At 42.0% G+C, this 20,677-nt stretch overlaps 1 protein-coding gene across 1 annotated transcript in view; it reads right to left on the bottom strand.

Moving 5' to 3' along the window:
- Window positions 1-9,744: 9,744 nt before the first annotated feature.
- EPM2A (EPM2A glucan phosphatase, laforin) overlaps window positions 9,745-20,677 on the bottom strand; it is a gene marked incomplete at its 5' end in the record, with an annotated part of 108,362 nt that continues 97,429 nt past the window's right edge. The window contains 2 exons of the mRNA XM_082855611.1: window positions 9,745-10,435; window positions 18,426-18,667. Of these exons, the coding sequence (XP_082711737.1) occupies window positions 10,158-10,435; window positions 18,426-18,667 (520 nt within the window). The 3' untranslated portion in view covers window positions 9,745-10,157. The remainder of the gene's footprint in view (window positions 10,436-18,425; window positions 18,668-20,677) is intronic.

Below are 20,677 nucleotides of genomic sequence, written 5' to 3'. Positions count from 1 at the left end.
TGAAATTATGGAGATGAGGCAATTTGTTGGATTAATCAGAAAAAGAAAAGAAAAACACAAAAACACATCCCTCCCTCTGTAAAGTTTTAGACATACAGGAAACTTATGATGATGACCTGAATTCTAGCTCATCCTTGCTTAATCATAAGAATGCATCTATCAATCAAATCAACACATAGGCAGGAAGACAATCTGTGGGTTTGAGACAATCATCTGATATTTGTGTCCATGAGGCAAAGTATAAAGGATGATGCTATTTTTAGAGTACCATTTCCAAAATATGGAATTTTATCCTGAAACATATATGACATTTCACCACTTTTTGACATTTACACAAATAGTATTCATATTCATTCTTTATTGAGCAAGTGTTTTAACATGGCAACTATTTTATTTGTGTATTTATTTATACCTCTTTCTCCAAAAGGAATTAAATATGACACTTATAATGAATCAAACAATATAGCAAAATGAAAATAAAATTTTAAGTAAGTAAGAAAAATGAGGCAATGGAGTAAAAATGGGTAGAAAAACAAGGTACACCATGGAGTAAATTTAGTTCAAGAAATTTGTACTACATAATCCTAATTGTTACTGAGAAGAGGAAAACAGTATTTATAAGCTTCACACTTGCATGAAGTATTTTTTATTGCTCAAGAAAACAAGAACTGTGCCTAATTCCTTGGCCAGAAGGAAATTTCTTCCATGAGATCACTCACTGTGAGAATACTGTGCAGTGCAATACAATCAATAATATTCTTAGTACACTTAGCGATGTATTTCACAAGGCTGTTCTTTTTTGAATGCCATCAGTATTAGCCTATGATGGCAAACCAAAGGGGGATTGAATAAATGCAATTTTCAGCAAGAGATTGGGTTGAAAATGCAATATAAAATTTTATAGAATCATGGCTTTCTGCTGCTGATATATATTTCGTATGATTTAATACCATTAAACACTAGTGGTATATATAGAAATGGATATTAAGCAAAATGCAACAAAAGGAAGCCTCTGATAGTACTTTTCAATAAATTACCCAATCATTAACTTACATGAAAAAAAGTTATTCTGAAATGTTTTCTTCATATTTCTCTTAGGTTAAAATATACATCAGATCTGAGCACAGGAGCCAAAGAAGTATTTGGCTTAAATGATATCTGAGAACGTGCAAAAGGCTGTGTTGCTAAACACTATTTACAATTCCTACCTAAAGATGTTAGAGTGCAGTGTGTTAAGTGCTTGAAGAGCAGCAAACGTGGGTCCTATGAAAATGCCTGGGAGGAGCAACCTTGAGGACCCACGAAGACATCTCAGAGAGGGTGACCTTGGAGAACAAAGGACAGGCCAGACATAGATGGGAGGGAAGAGGGTTCCAGGCAGAGGAAAGAGTATGTGCAAAAACCAGAGGGTAAAAAAGTTCATAGAACATTGAAGTAATTCACTGTGACTGGAGTGTACTCTTGGAAGATAGTTACACGAGTGACAAGAGAGACTGGAGAGAAAGACATGGTCTGGATCATAAGAGGCCTTATATGTCCCAATAAGAACTTCTTAACTTTTTCCCTAGAACGATGAGGAGACATTGAGAAACACTGAGCAAGGAAGAGACAGTATCATATTTGAATTTTAGAAGGGTTTCTCCGGTAGCCACATAAAGAATGGTCTGGAAAGGGGTAAGAATAACAGTAGGAAGATAACTCAGAATGTTTTAATAATCTATAGCAGAGCTGATCATTGGGAGTGGACACACTTATGAGATATTTAGGAGGTATAAGTGAAAGAACTTGCTGAGTGATTACAGGGATGGTGAATGGGAGGAAAACGGCAAAAATGACATTCAATCTTCTGACTTGAGCAACTGGGGGGAAGATGTTGTCACTGTTTGCCCAAAGGAGAAAATGTGGGAAGTTCAGCAAAAGAAAGAAAACTTCATTTTGTGGCATGTTGAATTTGAAAGCTATCCTGGGAGATGTCCAAATAAAAATGTTCAGAAAAAAAAAATTGATATATGGGCCTGGCACTCAAGAAAGAGCTTTAGAATTGAGATTTGGGTGTCACTGGTATAGATGATGATTGAGAAAATTCTGATTTAAAATGGCAAACATGCTATCCCTCCAGATATCTGAATGGAAATTACAACATAAAATTTGAGGATAGAAATCCACCTGCAACAATGAATAGAAAAGTTAAGAAGGATGACCAGCAGATAAGACATTTCATCACCAAATGAGATGTCTTACTGCAGGAAGATGGGCAATAATGTGCTCATTGGAACCTTGAGACTCACTGAGCTTAAAGTTCTCAAATATAATGGAAGTTGGGAGATATAGAAAGGCAAAAATGAGATGGGGTGGTAATTATAAGTCTGGCGATAAAGAGTACGTCCTCACCAACATTTGCTTTGCCCTTCCTAACAATTAAAAAAGAGGAATATAAAAAGGAAAAAAGAAAGTATATCTAAAATAATTATAATTGTAATAATGTCAACAGGAAGGAGGGATAAACACAAGTGGCTGTAGGTCAACATTAATGTTCTTTCCTTTAAGGAAGAGGAAATAATTAAAGTCAAAACTAAAAGCAAGAAAGGAGAAAATAAGGCATAGAAAAAGCAGAAAGATTTTGAAATAAAAACTAAACAATAGAAACAAGTTCAAATATATCAGTAATCATAATAAACAGAAATGGCTTAAGTCCCCGAAGCACGTGAGGTGCTGGGCAGACGTAAACTTTGTTTGAATACCATTCTATAAGAAATGGAGGATACTTATCTTGTTTGTCCACAGTTGGTACAAAATCTTCACTGCAATTATCTGGGCCATGAATCCATCTTTGGATTTGTCATTTAACTTTAAGAAAGCAACAATAAGGATCTCTATTAAATGAAAAATATATTCCAATTTCTTAAATAATTATATACAGCAAACTAAATTTTATTCAGTGAGTTCTGAGTTTTCTCTCACTAGAAATTGATGAAAGCCTTGATAGGTGTGACAATGACAATTATCTGTTCTGTTCTGTGCTAGGTCCAGCTCTTTACTCTTTCACTGTCCAGTTTCTTCTGAATTTCTTTTTTGTAATCCATACCACTTTGATGCTAGGCCAGATCATTTAATACTAATTATTTATAGCTCAGGTTTTAAATGACAACAATCTTATCCACTGAATGCTAAGTAGTACTCCTTTAGTAATATTGGTATAATGCCTGATACAACTATAGTACAGGAATTCATCCTGCCTGTTACTTGAATGGCCCAACATTTTCTGTCTGCCTCCGGCTATTCTTTCAGCTGTCTCTGGATTTTCTTCTTGGGTTTCTGTCCTTTGGGCCAAATGATAACTTCCAGATCATGTTTGAGCTTAAAGCTTTTCCCCCATTGGACATATTCTTAGATATTCTATACCCTCTAGCTACAGGAGCCCAGAGCTAGTCCATGCCTACTATAATGTAAACTAACCACATATTTTATGTTGACACTAAATTAATGCTAAGGAATCAAAGAAAAACAAACTAGACTAATGGGACATCTTTAGAAGGTATAAAAGAGCTGCTCAGTAGAAGACTAATAATATGAAACACACAAATACATTTTTACCAAACTCTAAATGATCTCACATAATAATAATAGCTAATAATTCATCCAAGGAAAGTTTTGAATGTGTTTTGTGTTAGGGTTTTGAATATAAGTTTTATTAGATTAAAAACTTGGTCCAAGTTTACAGTGTAAGTATACAACTAGAAACACTGAACATTGTCATATGAATCATATTTTAAAGTTTCCCTCATCTAAATTACCTACTTGAAAATTCTGCTTTTAAAATGTAAAACCCAGTTCATATATTAAGGGGCTAATGATTCCATTTGTGAAAGTCCATTATTTTTACTGCTTCTTCCTTTACATGCTACTTTTTCCTTTTGTTTCTTTTCTTCTTTAAAAAAAAAAACTTTATACTCAGTATAATTTATGTCTAAAGGTAGGGAAAAGAAGTGATAAACTTCAAGTCAGCCCAAGTCCGTTTAATTTTTCATCATCTACTTGGCTAGATATTAAGATTACCTGGCTCACATAAGGCATGGAGACTATCTGAAGGTGTAATCCTGTGGAGTATATTTATTTATTGCCAAGAAAAATGGTGAGTTTTCAATATCTTTCATTTTGGGTTGGCTTTCAGTTAGCTAGGTAAGAACCACTACTCAAAGGACAATAACTGGAAATCACAAATAGAAAAATGTTCTAAGTCTAAGAAATTCATCACGAACGACTTTTCTCTGTTAACATTTTCATTTGCAGATCATCATTTAAGAGCTTCCATCTTCCTTTTAAGAACTACCGTCTGAAACCCGGTAGTGAAACCACTGCTATTGGGCAATATCCCAGTAGCAGCAAATCTAAAACATAAGCCGTTTAAGTGACATCAGAAATCAGAATACATTTTAATGCCACAAGTTATGACAAAAATTTTTTTTTTCATAAAACTAGAACTTATATATCGGTAATGAACCAAATACAATGCCTTCAGCTGTAAGCAATAGAAAACCCAACTCTCTGGTTTATACACAAATAAGTCATCACACAAAACTGAAGTCAAGAAGTTGGGAAGACTTCAGGTTAACCTATCTAGTAGCTCCAGCTTCACCATTTCTCTTTTCTCTCCTTTTGTGTTATTCTCAGGCTGGTAGGAAGATGGTTCCACTAGTCTGGATCACATATCTATACAAAACAACCGCCAAAGGAAGAAAGAGCATCTCTTCCTGTAGTTCTTTCTCAAGAGGGAGAAAACTTTACCCAGAAGCCCCCAGAAATGCTTTATGTATGTCAGGGGCCCGTGTTAAGTCACATATTTTTCCTGAACTCATCTCTATTACCAGGGAAATACTTAATTTTACTCAACTCTGGGTTCCTGAACCAAGGAGGAGAGTGTTTCCTGTCAAGTGTTTTACTGTGACTGTGGCCTGACATCAGGCTAAACTGGTAAAAACAGGAAACTTAGTCCATTCTGATCCCTTCTTCCTCATTTCCACTCTTCTCCAACCTGCCTGGTTTTTCATTCATCATAGTCTACTGGAAGCTGTTTTCTGTAGTGTTATGGTTTGAACTGCATCCTCACCAAAATTCATATGTTGAAGTCCTAACCTCCAGCACCTCAGAATACGACCTTATTCAGAAATAAGGTCTCTGCAGTGTAACTAGTTAAGACAAGGTCATACTGGAGTAGGGTGGGCCCCTAATCCAATGTGACTATACCAGTCCTCATAAGAAGGGGGAATTTGGACACAGACACACAGAGGGAGAATACCATGTGGAGGTGAAGGCAGAGGTTGGGGTGATGCTTCCACAAACCAAGGACTGCCAAAGATTGCTAGCAAATCACAGAAACCAGGTGAGAGGCCTGGAGCAGATTCTCCCTCAGAAGGAACCAACCCTCTGATACATTATCTTGGACTTCTAGCCTCCAGAACTGAAAACAGTACATTTCTGTTGTTTAAGCTACTCAGTTTGTAGTACATTTTTATGAAGGTCCTAACAAACTAATACATGTGGTGTGCCCAGAATTCATATAGGCGCTTCTCCACCAAACCAGGAGTGAAACTGTCCTATTTGCCTTAGAATAAGGTCACATTTTCTTTGTGCTTTCTTAACTGTCAAATAGGGATAATAATAATATTTACCTCGTAGGATTTGCTGGGAAGATTAAATAAGCTTCCAAGTATAGGTAAAGCACTTGGAGAAAAGTACATAGACCATATATGCTCTCAATAGTTACTAGTTATTCTTGGCCTTGACTCATTGAGCTACATGCCAAGCTCCATTACAGGAGCTGTAAGTACATCACCAAACAAAACAAATACAAATTTTGGCCTTTATGATTTTTACATTTGTAGTGAGAGGATGTAGAGAATAAAACAAATAAACAGATTATGTGATATACTGGCCAGTAGTAAGTTCCATGAAGAGAAATAAAGCAGAGAATGAGGAGAGGGAGGTCTGGGATTGGGTGCGGCAGTTTTCAGTAGGGTGGTCCAGAGAGGCATCCCTGGAGGAGGGATGGGAGTGAGGCATGTGCTCGCCTGGAAAAAGACCATTCCAGGCAGAGAGAAGAGCAAGTGCGAGTGCCCTGAAATAGGAGCCTTCCTGGAATAGGCAAAGAGCAAGAAGGCCAGTGTGGGGAGAGCAGAGTGAGGTGGAAAGCAGTAGGAGGTAAGGTCAGAGACATAACAGGGGACCAGGTTGTGTAAGTTCTTAGAGGTCTTTGGCTTTTATTTTGAGCGACATGGCAAGACTTTGGAGGTTTTGAACATGGGAATGATATGATCTGACATACATTTTTAGAGGATCACCCTGGCCACTGTATGAGAATAGTAGAGGCAGAGGGAGAGGGAAGGCAAGACACAGGCAGACCAGGTAGGAGGCTGTTTCTGAGGTCCAGTCTAGAGATCATGGTGGCTCTACCTAGGGGGGTTTGGAGGAAGAGGTAAAACATAGTCAGGCTATAGATATTTTAACAGGAGAGGTGATAGGTTTTCCTGATGGATTAAATGTGATGTTTGAAAGAAAGAACGGAGTTAAGAATGTCTCTGAGGTTTGAACCTGAGACTCTGGAAGCATATTTCCATGAAACGAGTTGGGAAAGAGGGCTGGAGTAATTGGGGAAGGAAAGAACAAAGTTGTTATTGTTGTTCTTCTTTTTCCCTTTATTATTATTGCCATTATTATTGTTGTAATGAGAGGTAGATTCATCAGTCCTTCCCATTTTATTCTTAGTCCCATCTCCTATCAGATTTTCTCTTTTTCCCAGCAGGTAATAAACCTCTGTGCATCCCTCCCCTCTATTTGGTCAGCACATTACATCAAACTGGTCCCTTTTCCTACTGTGATTTAGTCCCAAAGAGAAGTATTATAGATGGATACTTAGCATGACCCCCTATCCTGGGAACATAAACTTGACCCTAAATGCCTGTTCCTACATGCACATCTTCCTTTTCAATCCCCCCAATAGTATCGTTATGAAAGGAACCACCTGCTTTTTCTTCTTTTGGAAATTTTGCTGCCCTTTGCTTTTTCTCATTTTAGCCACTTTTCTTCCACTTACTCTAGTTTCCATTAATCTTCCCACCAACTCTTCCCCACTAACAATACTGTCTGCTCTCACTCCCATGAACTTTCCTATGACCCCTCAATACCGCAATAAATCTTCTGACCTATCTACCTAGCTCATCCCTTTCCACCTCCCTCAACTAAAGCTTTTTGCGGCAGGAAGACCCATTTGAGGTCTCTGAGACTTAGTTTGCTCCTCTATAAAATAAAGGAATTAAACAGATTATCTCCAAAGATACTTTCAGTTTTAACTTTTGATCAAACTTACTCTACGTTTAGCTATTCAGTATTCTTTCATGTGTGGAAGTTCTCATTTCCTAGCTAGCTCATCCTCGATGTTTCCTTTCATTACTTCTTTATAGGTTCCAAAGTCCTAACCACATTTTTTCATCATTCTTTCTTAGGCCAAGCCAAGTGGTTTTCACCCACCCCTTAATGTTGGTCAAAAGAGTGTTTCTTTTCTTAAATTTTTCCTAACATTAGCACACAAAATAATTGAAGGATAATGTTTCAAGTCTCAAAGAAAGTAAACTTATTGGGACATCTCTTTACCCTGAGTGAGATCTTATGTTGTTCTTTGAAAAATCTGTGACTGGAAAGTTTTGTTAATGCCAGTGACAAGCAGCTGATGGCACAACATCTGCTTTGATTTTCTCTGACACACCCTTGAGCTTTCCATCCTCACTTCTCTGTGGTGGCCTCACCTTTGACTTTCTTTTGTCCTGTAACTGCCAGTTTTGATCAGCTAATGAGAGCGATAAGGAAAAAACAATTTAGCTCAGCCGAATGCCTCTTTTGACAAATAAGGAAACACAGTTTGTTCTTCTGGATTTCAGACTAAATTAACAACATTTAAAAAAAATCCTGTACACAGAGGTCATTTTTAATGCTTTTATTTAGCAAAAGTTCCAGGTGATTTTGAAATACATTGGACATTCCATTCACTGAGGATGAGAAGTTTTTCCAAAACATTTTCAATAGCCCTAAACTGATTTTGTCTATCAAAGCAAAAAAGGGGGAAATCCACCCCAAAAAAGTCTTTCTATGGTGGAGGTTACGTAGCTGGACTTCGTAGACATTCAAGAAACTCTCACACACACACATTTATGTAATTAGTTAGAAATATTCCATTTTTAAGATTAAATTTTACATAACACATTGTGACTACGGGTTACTCGAATACCATAGTTATTTCTACTTATTTTTAGCAAGAGAACTAGACTTCACATTACTTAATCCTGGCTTATAAATCTGACTTTGTAAAACTGTAGGATACAGTTTTAAAACTGTAGGATACATGTGTACTGTCTAGCCTTCTCAAATTAAATGCCATCGCCTTTGAGTCCCAGTTATAAGATGCCTCTCCCTCCTCTGAACTCCACTGGGACTTGCCTTCCGTCCTGCTTTTCCCCATACTTCCTAAATCAGAGTCTCTCATGTCTATCAATAAATGTTTATGGAAGAAAAGGAGGAGGAGAAAAATAAATAAGCATTTTAGTTTAACAGAAAAAGTATCGGCTTTGAGTCAGACAAACCTAGTTTTGTATCTTACTTCATCTGTTAATTCACCATGTGATAGAGGACAGTTGATTTAATCTCTCTGAGTCTTAGTTTCCTCATCTATATAATGGAGAAAATAAAATCTCCCTCATAAGGTACCGTGAAGATTACATTAAATAAGATTTAAAGCATCTAGCACATAAGAACTACCCAATAAAAGTTACTTCCCCTTCCGCATTCCAGCAAATCATTACTAGTTCAACCCTGCAGTGCACCTGGTTGAACACAGGGCTTTTTCTAGGCTATGAGCTTTTTGAAGACAACATCTTATTAATCTTTATATTTCCTATAGAACCCAGGATAGTGAGTTGCATAGTCTGGAGGCAGAGTAACTGTGTTTTGTGTTAAACTGAGGGATAACGCCTATGTTATCACTCCTAAACTGTGGATCACTCCTAAACTGTGGAACAATTGTCTGTGGACTTTGGCACTTGGGGCTCTTTTGGGAATACAGCTCCTCTTGTGGGCTATGTATGGCTCAGGCCACTCTGGCCTTGAGACAGCCCCCAAGGTTTAAATTAGGATAACTACTTTCCTGAATTCTATGGCAACTGATCAGAACGCTGTTCCATTTCTTACTGTAACAACTGCTGCAAAAAAATCGACCTTCCTCTGACAGAGACTGAACTTTGTGCTGGCAAAACCACAGGTTGTGTTGAAAAAGCACTGAGTGAAATAAACCCGGGCGATAAACTCCAGCTTGTCCCTCACCAGCCATGAGACCTTGGGCACGCTCCCTCTGCTTCCGGAGCCTCAGCTAAAACAAATAGAGGTAATAATGCTACTGAGGCTGTCACACAGGGCTGTGGGTAGAGAAGGAAGGCGAGGCCTTGGAACACATTTTAACAACCATGAAGCAGAATGCAAAAAAAAAAAAAAAAAAAAAGTCTAGAAAGTCATCACTTTGGGTCATATGAGGCTCTTACTTTATCATAGCCTAGGCTCCCGCCCACACTTATTCCCTTCTTTGGTCAAATGACCAACTCTCTTACTTTATAATTCCATCTCAGTTCAGCAGAAAAGCTGAGCGTGTATGTACGTGTGTGTGTGTGTGCATGTGTGTGCATGGACACACACAGTGATGCCATCTACGTAACTCCCAACCTTTTCTTCCGCAAGCCAAGTCACAACGCAACAAGCAAGGGCAGTCGTGCATTCACGGTACCGCAAGGCAGCCACCACGCTGCAGGGGCCGAGCCGCCTGCAGGCACAGAACTGCACCCATTCACTTTCTGTCTGATGCCAGAACCACACTGCACAGTCCAGCTGCCTGTGGACTTTTCTTGTGTGTCAATTACAGCTTCCTTTGTAACATATTCCAAAAAAGATACAGCTCAACCAGGGTGTAACCAAAAGTCAATGCCAGACTAAAGAAGGCAGGTCAGGGGAGAAGCCGAGACTCGTCTTTGCAGTTGAGGAAGATTCTTGGTTTCTAGGTCATTTACAAGCATCACTCCAGGCTTCGTCAGGAAACCGGGAGGGAGGGGAGGCAGATCCATCACCTATACATCGCATATAGAAGACCGGACCTTCCCAAATTTCTGATAAAAGTCCTCCTCTGCCCGGGCCAAGGCGTCTTCATCAATGTACACAGCCGGCCTTTTGGCCACGAGGAAGTACTGCACCTTCCTGCGATTCCAGCCCAGCACGTACTGGAGCCAGCCACAGATGGCGGCGGTGGAGCGGCCCACCCCGGCGTTGCAGTGCACGTACACGGTGTGTCCGTTCTCAAGCAGCGCGTGGAGGAGACACACCGCCTGTGGCAGCATCTGGACGCGGCCTGGGATTGAGAGAGCACAGCACAGACCAGTGAGAAGTGAACCCCGTGTTGCCGCTAATAGTCACTCCTCCAGCGCACGGGGAAATCACAATGTTTTGGCGAGAGAGGCAGGGATGTCGGAGCTTGCTTCACTCCTTTGTTTTGAAAGAAAAGGTGAGACAATACCAAAACCTGCTAATTATAAAGTGGAAAGAGCAGCCAGAGGCAATAGGTCAGCTCTGAATCTTCACTTGATTTTCCTTTGAAGGACGTCTGCATCCGTGCAAATCTCCCTTCAAAGATAATTTCACTACCGCCTATCCTCAGAAGAATGGATTTTTACATTCATCAGAATGGTCTGTACAGATTGGGCAGAGGTTTAAAGGATTTCAAAGAGAAGCTCACAGGTCCTGTCACCTGAATTTCCTTTAATCCAAAAGGATCTTCCAGGTAAATCAAAACAGAGTTGGTCCATATTGGTTAAAGGAGTCAATCTGACTCTTTCAACATAGGCTAATTTTAATTTGTCCAATGAAATGGCTAACTTATTAACTGATACATGTGGGATAGCCAGTCATTCATGCATTCCCTCACGATGCAGTGTGTATTAAAACGGATTCAGGGCTTCCCTGGTGGCGCAGTGGTTGAGAGTCTGCCTGCTGATGCAGGGGACATGGGTTCGTGCCCCGGTCCGGGAGGATCCCACAGGCCGCGGAGCGGCTGGGCCCGTGAGCCATGGCCGCTGAGCCTGCGCGTCCAGAGCCTGTGCTCCGCAACGGGAGAGGCCACAACAGTGAGAGGCCCGCGTACCGTAAATAAAACCAAACCAAACAAACAAAAAAACTGATTCAATTTCTCCTTTACTGTGCAATTATGATTATAGGTGTTGCTGCTCTATGGCTACTATCTTGATGATTAGAGGATCCAATGTCTTCCCCTCGTCACACTGAGACAGGATATACAATGCTCTGCTGAGGCTCGTTGGACTCAGGCCCTTTTCATCATCCTAGGGACAGAGAGCCCCCTAAAACCAGCAAACTCCTGGATGCCTGGAGTTTCTTCTGCTCACAGATTCTCAGAGCAAAATGAATTTAGTGGATTATTTTGGAGAGTGGAGGATGGTCATTATAAATTGCTTCAAGAAGCGGTTAAAGAGGGAAACTATACAGAGTCCTGGATGAAAACTCTGTGTTATGACCTCACATTCTCCAGCTGCTCTCGTCCTCAACCACATGGAGACACCACAGTCCTGGGGCGATCTTCCGAGGGCCACAGAGAATGCCCTGTCCAGCCCTCACATTGCCATCCCGTTGGATGACGGCAGAGGTGGGAAAAACCCCTCCCTCAAATGGTTTCATGAGGCCTGGAATTCTCCCATGAGAGCTGCTCAAGTAAGTTTAGACTTTCCTTAGATGTCCTTTTTAAAAATGCCTTGTAGGGACCAACACAACACATTGCAATCAGGCATCACCACCTTAGAAGGAGAAAGTTACCAAAATCCCATTGTGGCCTGAAGTCACCTCCCTGCTGGGGCAGCGGGTGGAGGGGGCTAGCACTTAGCTTCAGGCTCAGCCTGCTCTGGGATCAGAGCAGGAGATCTATATGGAAGCCAGATAGTATTCTAGTTTCTCCTGGTGCTCTGTTGCTGCCTCTGACTAAGGGATCTGAAGGCCCCACGCGGCAGTTTAGAGATGCTTTTAACAGGAATGCTTGAGGCAGAGCACACTTTGAAGTTCCTGAAGCTCCATCTCTTGCCAGTACCTGTTGCCACACTTTCATGTTCCCTGCCTTGTCCTTGAAGGCATCTGAATTGGAGACACACCAGCTCCAAGCCTTGACTGATTTCTCAGAGTCCAAACTGAGCCATAAACTTTCATTGATCTATGCTTCTGCGCTTGGCTGCAGGGTGATCTGAGGTTAGAGCTAGGTGGGCCTGCCGTTCAGTCAGTTACCCATGGCCCTCTCCTAGAGGCAGTAAGTATCTCCGGAGATGTAACAAGGCAGAAGACACCATAGGTACCAGAGAGGTGTCTCGCTGTATGTCTCAGGGAAAGGACTGTTTATTTGGTCCACCATTTGAGTTGGGAGATCAGAGGCGGCGAAACCTCCAAGGTCTGTTTGAGTGGCCCTGCTGATAAGGGTGAGTTCTGTCCAAGGGCACAGCTTTTGTTCCGCTGAGGGCATGTTAGAGGTTTACTTTAAGTGATGTTGTCCAGGAAGGGAACTACCAGTGACGGATCTGGGAAGCTTGGGTCACTCCTGCTTCTGCCACAGCTGGCATCCCTTTTCAAGTTCCCTGTTACGGCTGCCTCTCCAGTTACCATGTTCATTGCCAGGAAATAAACATAAACATTTTTAATATGGGTTTTCATCAAATGGCAAATACACAAGTAAACCACAGTGGACATTTGCAGGAGGAGCTGCTGCAGAGTCCCAGAGTCAATGCTCAGCTCTTGCAGCATCCGTGGAGCCAGCCTGCCCCGGCCACGTCTATATGGACCCATCAGGATCTCTTCCGCTGACCTTCACTCTGGCCAGAGGTTCCCCAAGGAAAGGTCTGCACCAAATGGCCGAAATGACCTAGTATCTCCCCCTCTCCTTTTTATCTGTAAAAGATTCTTCAACAGGTATGTACACAGCTTAGAAGTTGAAAAGGGATTTGTGTTAGTTTAAGGTTCAGTGAGCTCAGACACATAATCCTGGAATGTAATTGTCAGCTGCCACGTGGAAACTCCAGCAGGCTCCCAGTTTAAACACAGGTCTCACCCACCAGTGGTCTTCTCCTAGAATCAGTCGGCCGTCCCACTTAAGAACTGTCAAACAATTATTTAAATAACATAAAGAATGAATAAAGAGTAAAAAGGAGCACCGGAGAAGCAGTCAGTCTAGGGGGCCCACCCCTCTCAGCCTGGCTTCAGCTGGAGCCCTCCTTTACTTTGACCCTGTTTTGATTGATGACAGCTAACACGTACTGAGCCTTTTCTACCTGCCAAGCGCTGATCTAAGCACTCTGTGTGCAATAGCTCCTTTATGGCTACCTCTCAACAGCTATGAGGTTGGTACTATTATTATCCTCAGTTATATCTGAGATTTGCCCAAGGTTATTCCCTAATGGCCACCTCCAACCCAGCCATCCAGATTCTAAAGCCTCTGGTTTTATCCTCTGTACTACTGTCCTTCCCTAACCTACCCGGTCAGTGGCACCTGCTAGCCACTATGCTGTCAATCTGAATTTTCAGTCAGTCCCTGCCCCCCCACTTACCTGGTCATGCTGCGGCTCTCACTCCTGTGGGACAGTAACACCCTCTGTGGGATTCACCACCTCTGCCCCTACCCTAGAGGGGCCATCTGTGCCCTACAGGCGCACGTCCTTCTGCTTGAAAACCCATCCTAGGGAGGCTGAGCTAATACGTAACCCACCAAGTAATCACAAGACGGTCCCCAGGGTCAGGGCTCACACAGTAAAGCCAGCGTCAACCAGATCCCCTAATTTTTATGTTTCATATATTTAGGCTCCATATAGAATTTAATTTGATAAAATGTTTCCATTTTTAAAAACAATAACACCCCAAGGCAAAAGAGAACCACTGATTTTTTAATGTGAAATATTCCAAATTTTAAGTGTTGGCAACTAAGTTGAAAATTTTAAAGCCTGTGCAGGTCCAACAAAACACTCTACCATCTGTGATTCTTACTTTGGAATTTAAAACAGGCCTTGACTCTCCACAGATGCTCAATAAACACTCATTAAATACATGAATTAAAACAATGTAAAAAATCCCATTAATACCGATTTGATCTGAGACAGTCCGAGACCCCTCTTATCTAAATTTCTGGTCCACATCTCCTCCAGGCTAATCCAACTCTGGAATGATTAAAAGCTACCTGAAAACATGCAATGAGCAAGAAAGCACAGGGGAGAAAGGGGACAAGGGCATGGCGGGGCAGCCTGAGGCATGGGGGGCCTGAAATCAGTGGGAGTGGGGAGTCCCTAAAGATATCTGAGGTTGACCTAAGTCTGACCCTGAAAGAAATCATCCCTGGCACAACTTTCAGCCTTCCAACACACACACACACGTCTTTCCTTTCTTAATCCAGAGGCAGATTTATGGCTGAATATATTACTATTTTATTTAAGCATATCTTCTTTTCCTTAATATTGATAAGGTCTATGTTATCTGTAACGCCCTTTGGTAGAAACTGAAGAACTTGGCACTAATATTATACTCCCAACTTTGGAATTTTGAAAGCACTTTCATATCAATTATTTTATTCTATTGTTATAACCGTGTAAGTCTGCAATTATTCTTCCCCATTTTCCAAGTGCAGGAACAAGCCTGCCCGTATCACACGATGGTGGTAAGGCTCAAGCCCGGGCGGTGAGGCTCCAAGGCCAGTGTCTCCGCCTCGTGGCAGCACTGAATTTAGCGTGCTGAGTCAGAGAAAGAACTAAGACTGTGACCACAGATGGGTGGCTCTGGGGAGCATGTTAACCCATTTGGGAGACAAGGGTAAACCATTTGTTATAAACCGCACTGCGCATACAGAGGTCAAAACCCAATCTGAGTACTTCCCGTGTGAAGGAAAACTGACTTTTAATGAACAGATTTTATGTTTTCAGGTGAGTGCTAGATTTGGGAGCTTTTTGTTCCTCAGGTGAAAGACACAAATCAAAATAAAATAAAAGAAAAAGAAAAGGAAAGAAAAGAAAAGAAAAAACCTAAACAGCCCCAGTCCCACTGCATAGGACAAGAAGTACAAGAGAAAGAATCGATGGCACAGTTGACTGTACCAGGTCTGTGACAACCAGTGGTGACAGTCAGGCCTAACAGACTGTCTTCTTTCTCAGACTTTATCTGACAGCATTATGCTGCGGCTCAAAACACGTCCAGATGGATTTTTCTCTGGAGTTCTAAAAATATTCAGCTGAATTAATCTGTGTGTTCATGGTGCTGATGCTGTGAGCCACAGAGATTGATCTGTTGGTCAGAAGTTCCTCGGCGACTCAGGAGTGTCGTTAACTCTTTGATTACTCCCCCAGGTTATGCTGAACCAAAGAAACCCTTTATTTAGTCTTGGGGTTTGGCCTTTTTCAAGTGGGAGCTTTCATTTTGCTGCCATTTCATGTTTCCAAAGTGCCTCAGGGTGGAAGACGCTCCGTTGTATGACTGGGTCCTGGGGACTCTGTAACCCCCCCACCCCCCCCTACCCCCGACAAAGGTTTTAATACCATTACAGTGGGTCTTTGGAGGTAGAATTTTCCATCAGGCTTCTGTATATTCCCAAACTATCAAGCAAATTGCCTATCAGTCAGCAGGGTTTTGGAGAATCAGTGCATGGGGTGGACCAGGCTATATTCATCTCAGCTTCTCTGAGCCTCGTCTCACATCCTACTCCAACAGGATAACAATGCTCTAAGATGACAACCAAAGAAGCCAAAATCAAAACACTCCCAAGAAGCTACAGGCACACTGTCCTAACGACCTTCTCCATTTTGAAACCAGAGAAACAAACTGGACAGGGCAAATATGACCTAGATTCGACCAGGGCTCTTCTGTGCAAATAAGGTGGCTTTTTTTTTTTTAATTCCTTGAAAAAAGACAGAGCTCTTGCAGCTGAATCAAGCTCCTTTGGATCGGCATTAATTACCAAAAAGAGTAACCAAACTATCTCCTTCAGGAAGAAAAATTATACATCCCCAGTGACAGTTCAGTTCAGACAGACCCACAAAGGGGTCTAGCCCAGACAGGAGGACCATAAAGATTCATTAAGAGCCAAGATGGCCAAGGTCCTGGGACACTCTGGGGTGACAAGCTACCTCCCTGGAAACTCGTGACTTTGTCTAACTTCAGCTGACGATGTACGTGACAGACTGAAAGTGCGGGTGGTGGTCTGCAGAAAGTGCATGAAGAGTCCACGTGAGCATGTAGAGAAGCTTCATCATATGGTGTCAGGAGCAATGTTCTGAGCCTGACTGCCTGGGTTGAAATCCAGGCTGTGTCTCTGCTATGTGACATAGGCCAGGTTACTTAACTTTTTTGTACCTCATTCTCTTCCTCTGCAAAATGCAGATAACTGCAACATCTGCCTGGACTCTTGTCTTGAGAATTAAATGAGTTAATGTATGAAATTACTGAGAAGAGTGTTTGATACATAATGTACTTTGCGGGGAAGAGGGCTGATGATAGAGACGCTTCCTCCCTGGCCATCACTGTCTTCCTTCTTTCCCCCAGAATAGCAGTTCACCAAACTCCCTCAGCCTGCACCAGTCCATAGCTCTCTGCTGCCCCCTGCTGACATCTGGTTGATATGATTCGTGTAACTTGTTCTCTTGGCTCCACTCCTTTCTACAAACAAGAACTCTCCTCCACAGCCAGGCTGAAATACAGATCGTTCCTCTAAAATACCATGCCTCTGGGCCTTGGTTGTTTCTTCCACCTGGCATGCTCTTTCTCCCTCTAACTGGACCTGCCACGCCCACCTCAAATCCCAGGATACTCATGTAGCCTCCCTGCGCTCTACCGTAAAAGAGCTCCTCCCACGCTATAACCCTCCTAGTGCGCAGGGCTCATCTCTCTCATCACATTCTTCTTTCTACTATAATTAGTTTTGAACTTGCCTTACTGCCTCTTACCATGAGATCAAAAGTGTGCCTTGGGCTTCCTTGGTGGCGCAGTGGTTAAGAATACGCCTGCCACTGCAGGAGACAAGGGTTTGAGCCCTGGTCCGGGAAGATCCCACATGCCGCGGAGCAGCTAAGCCCATGAGCCACAACTACTGAGACCACGTGCCACAACTATTGAAGCCCGGGCGCCTAGAGCCTGTGCTCTGCAACAAGAGAAGCCACCGCGATGAGAAGCCCGCGTGCCGCAACGAAGAGTAGCCCCCGCTCGCCGCAACTAGAGAAAGCCCGTGTGCAGCAACGAAGACCCAACACAGCCAAAAAAAAAAAAAAAAAAAAAAGTGTGCCTATTTATCTCTGTTTCCCTGGCAGCAGCCACGTCACACCCTACTTCCCTCTTCACAAAGACATGCTCAGCCAGTGTTGTGCAGTAAATGAAGCGTCACTATTGCCACCCTGCCCCGAGCTGCGTTCTCCCTCGTTATCTCTCGCCTTACCTACTGCAGTCGTCTCCTAACTGGCGTCCCCAGATCAGCTGGGGCCCACTCCGACATTCTCTACACTGCAAACGAAGGGCACTTTTAGAGGGGAAAAAAAAAAAGTTAACTTGACATCTCCCAGCCTCCCACCCTTTCAACTGCTTCTCACTGCTTTAGGATAGCATCTAAAGTTTTTATTGTGCCCCAAATCCTGCAAGAAGACTCTGTTCCCTCCTTCCCAGCCCTGCAGCCAAACTGGCCTTCTTTCAGTTCCTCCAACACTCTGTGCTCTCCTGCAACGGGGATTCTTCCCAAGCTACTCCCTCTGCCTGGAAGCCTCTTTCCCACCTCACCCGTGCCAACTCCCGCTTCAGATCTCAGCTCAAACACACCCGAGAAATCCTTCTCTGGCCCTTCTTCCTAGGTCTGATTTGCCTGCCTAGGCTCTCACAGCAATATCTATGTATCTTTCTAACCAAAAACTCATCATAGCTTTACAACTCTATTTGTAGTCATTTGATTAACGCTTGTCTGCCCTATAGAATTAGAAGTTCCATGAGGACAGGAGTTGTGCCTGCTTTTCCTCACTGTTATATTCCCAACCACCAGCCTAGAGCCCCACACATAGTTGATACACAGTAAATACATGTTTAATGAATAAATAAATCGAAGGACCCATGTTAAACAGAATCTAAGCCAAGGTGTCAAAAGATATACATATTAAATATATTAAACCAAAAACCTTATATTTATTCCATATCTGTCACTCACGTTTAAGTCATTCAATTATAGACAGCAAGGTAGGTAGGTAGATAGGCAGACAGATAGACAGACAGACAGGCGAAAAACCAGCAAGGGCTTCTTTGAAACACATTCAACGAGGAGCCAGAAAGCTCCTTCTCATGCTTACCTTCAGTGCTCATATCCGGTGTCGGCATCCAGATGTAGGCCAGGCCTTCTTCCTTATACAGCTTAATCATAGTGTCAGGAGTCATGGGTTCTGGGTAGCGGTTACAGCCTGAGGAATTCTGTACAATATCCCATTCTGTCTGGAAGTTCATTACAGCCGTAATCCCCAGTTCATGCTTCAGTTTGATGGTTACATGTTCCACTTGGCGAGGGCAGCTACCCAGCCAGATATTTGGTAGAATTCTGATAAGAACACATGGAGTCAACTATTACTATTGTTGGTGTTATAGGAGCTGCATAAAACATGTAGTGTTAAAAGGCAATTAACCTTTAAAGCTGGAACAGGAAAAGCTGTATTAAGAATATGAGAACCAATATTATTAACAAAAGACTGAAATACTGGTGGCGGTGTTTTGGGGGAAACAAATGATTCAATTAACTAGAACGCCAGGAAATAAGCATTAGCAAACCAAATCTAGCAATATATTAAAGTACGTCCACCAAGTTATACCTATTCCAGGAATGTATATGTGGTTCAATATTAGGAAACCCATCAACATATTTCAAATACTAACAAATTAAATGTAAAACTCCTATGATTAATTCTGGAAAATATGTGCTAAAATTCAGCATTCATCACTGTTTAAAACTCTATACAAAAATTTTGAATAGCATGAGATTAACAGAAACTAATAATCAACAATCTTCTTTTAAATAAAATTAAAGTAAAGATGATTTCCATTAGTAACAACATTGTATGATTCACCTAATGCTACAATGTAAGAAGAGGAAATGTAACTCTGAAAAAGAGATTAAACTACAAAAGCTATGAAAAATATTAAAAGTATTAAGATATCTGGATGAAGAAAAATATAAAAAATCAAGCAACCATTCTCTGTACTACCATAGCCAGGTAGAAATAGAATAGGAGGACCAGGGAAAATTTCATTCAAAAATAACAACAAGGGCTTCCCTGGTAGTGCAGTGGTTGAGAGTCCGCCTGCCAATGCAGGCGACATGGGTTCGTGCCCCGGTCCGGAGGATCCCACATGCTGCGGAGTGGCTGGGCCCGTAAGCCATGGCCGCTGAGCCTGCTTGTCCGGAGCCTGTGCTCCGCAACGGGAGAGGCCACAACAGTGAGAGGCCTGCGTACCGCAAAAACAAAACAAAAAACAAAACAAACAAAAAACAAAATTATAAAACATCTAGGAATACCTTTAACGAGAAAGCACTATAAAATTTTATTAGAGGACATTACGAAAACAACAACGAATAAATAGAGAGACATACTGTGATATTGTGATTTATAATAAGAAATATATATTTGCTCTTCATAACCATTTCCGGCACAGAGCTCCTAAAACCATTGAAATTTCCTAAGTGATGAGAGCTGTAACGTTGTCTTTTGTTAATGAGGTAACTTTTGGAATACACCCAAGCATGGAGGCTGGTTGCCAGGGGGTACCAACCTTGTGATTAGAGAGTTGGAATTTTCATCCCACCCCCTGACCTCCTGGGAGGGAAGAGGGGCTGGAGGTTGAATCAGTCACCTTTGGCCAATGATTTTATTACCCATGCCTATGAAATGAAGCCTCCATAAAAACCCAAAAGAACAGGGTTTGCGGAGCCTCCAGGTTGGTGAACACATGGAACTGAGAGAGGGCCCTGCCCTTTTCCCCATGCTTCACCTAGGTGTCTCTTATATCTGACTGTCCCTGAGTTACATCCTTTTATAATAAACTGGTGATCTAGGAAGTAAAATGTTTATCTGAGTTCTGTGAGCTGCTCTAGAAAATTAATGAAACTCGAGTCTAAGGAGAGGTATGGGGAATCTCCAATCCGTAGCCAGTCAGAAACACGGGTAACAACCTGGGTTTGCGACTGGCTTCTGAAGGCAGGTTGGGGGCTGGGTCTTGTGTGACTGAACCCTTAACCTGTGGAATCTGATGCTGTTTGTAGGTAGGTAGTGTCAGAATTGCATTGAACTGCAGGACACCAAGCTGGTCTCTGGAGAATTGCTTGGATATGTGAGAACACTCCCTACCCCGTACATTGCAATTAGGTCCCAGAACCCAAAAGATATACCATGCTCTTTAGTTGCAAGACTTAAAATCCTAAAATGTAAGTATCTTAAAAATGTAAATATTTTCCAAATTAATATATAAATTGAACACATGTTATTATAATCTGTTGCATATGGTATATGTTGTCTTGTTCTGATTATTTCACATGAGTACATTCTCTCCAGAACTA

This window comes from Leucopleurus acutus (genome assembly GCF_964270905.1).
Source record: "Leucopleurus acutus genome assembly, chromosome: 15".
Lineage (NCBI taxonomy): Eukaryota > Metazoa > Chordata > Mammalia > Artiodactyla > Delphinidae > Leucopleurus > Leucopleurus acutus.
Note: the sequence above shows the minus strand (reverse complement) of the source record. Positions and strands in the feature narration are given on the sequence as shown.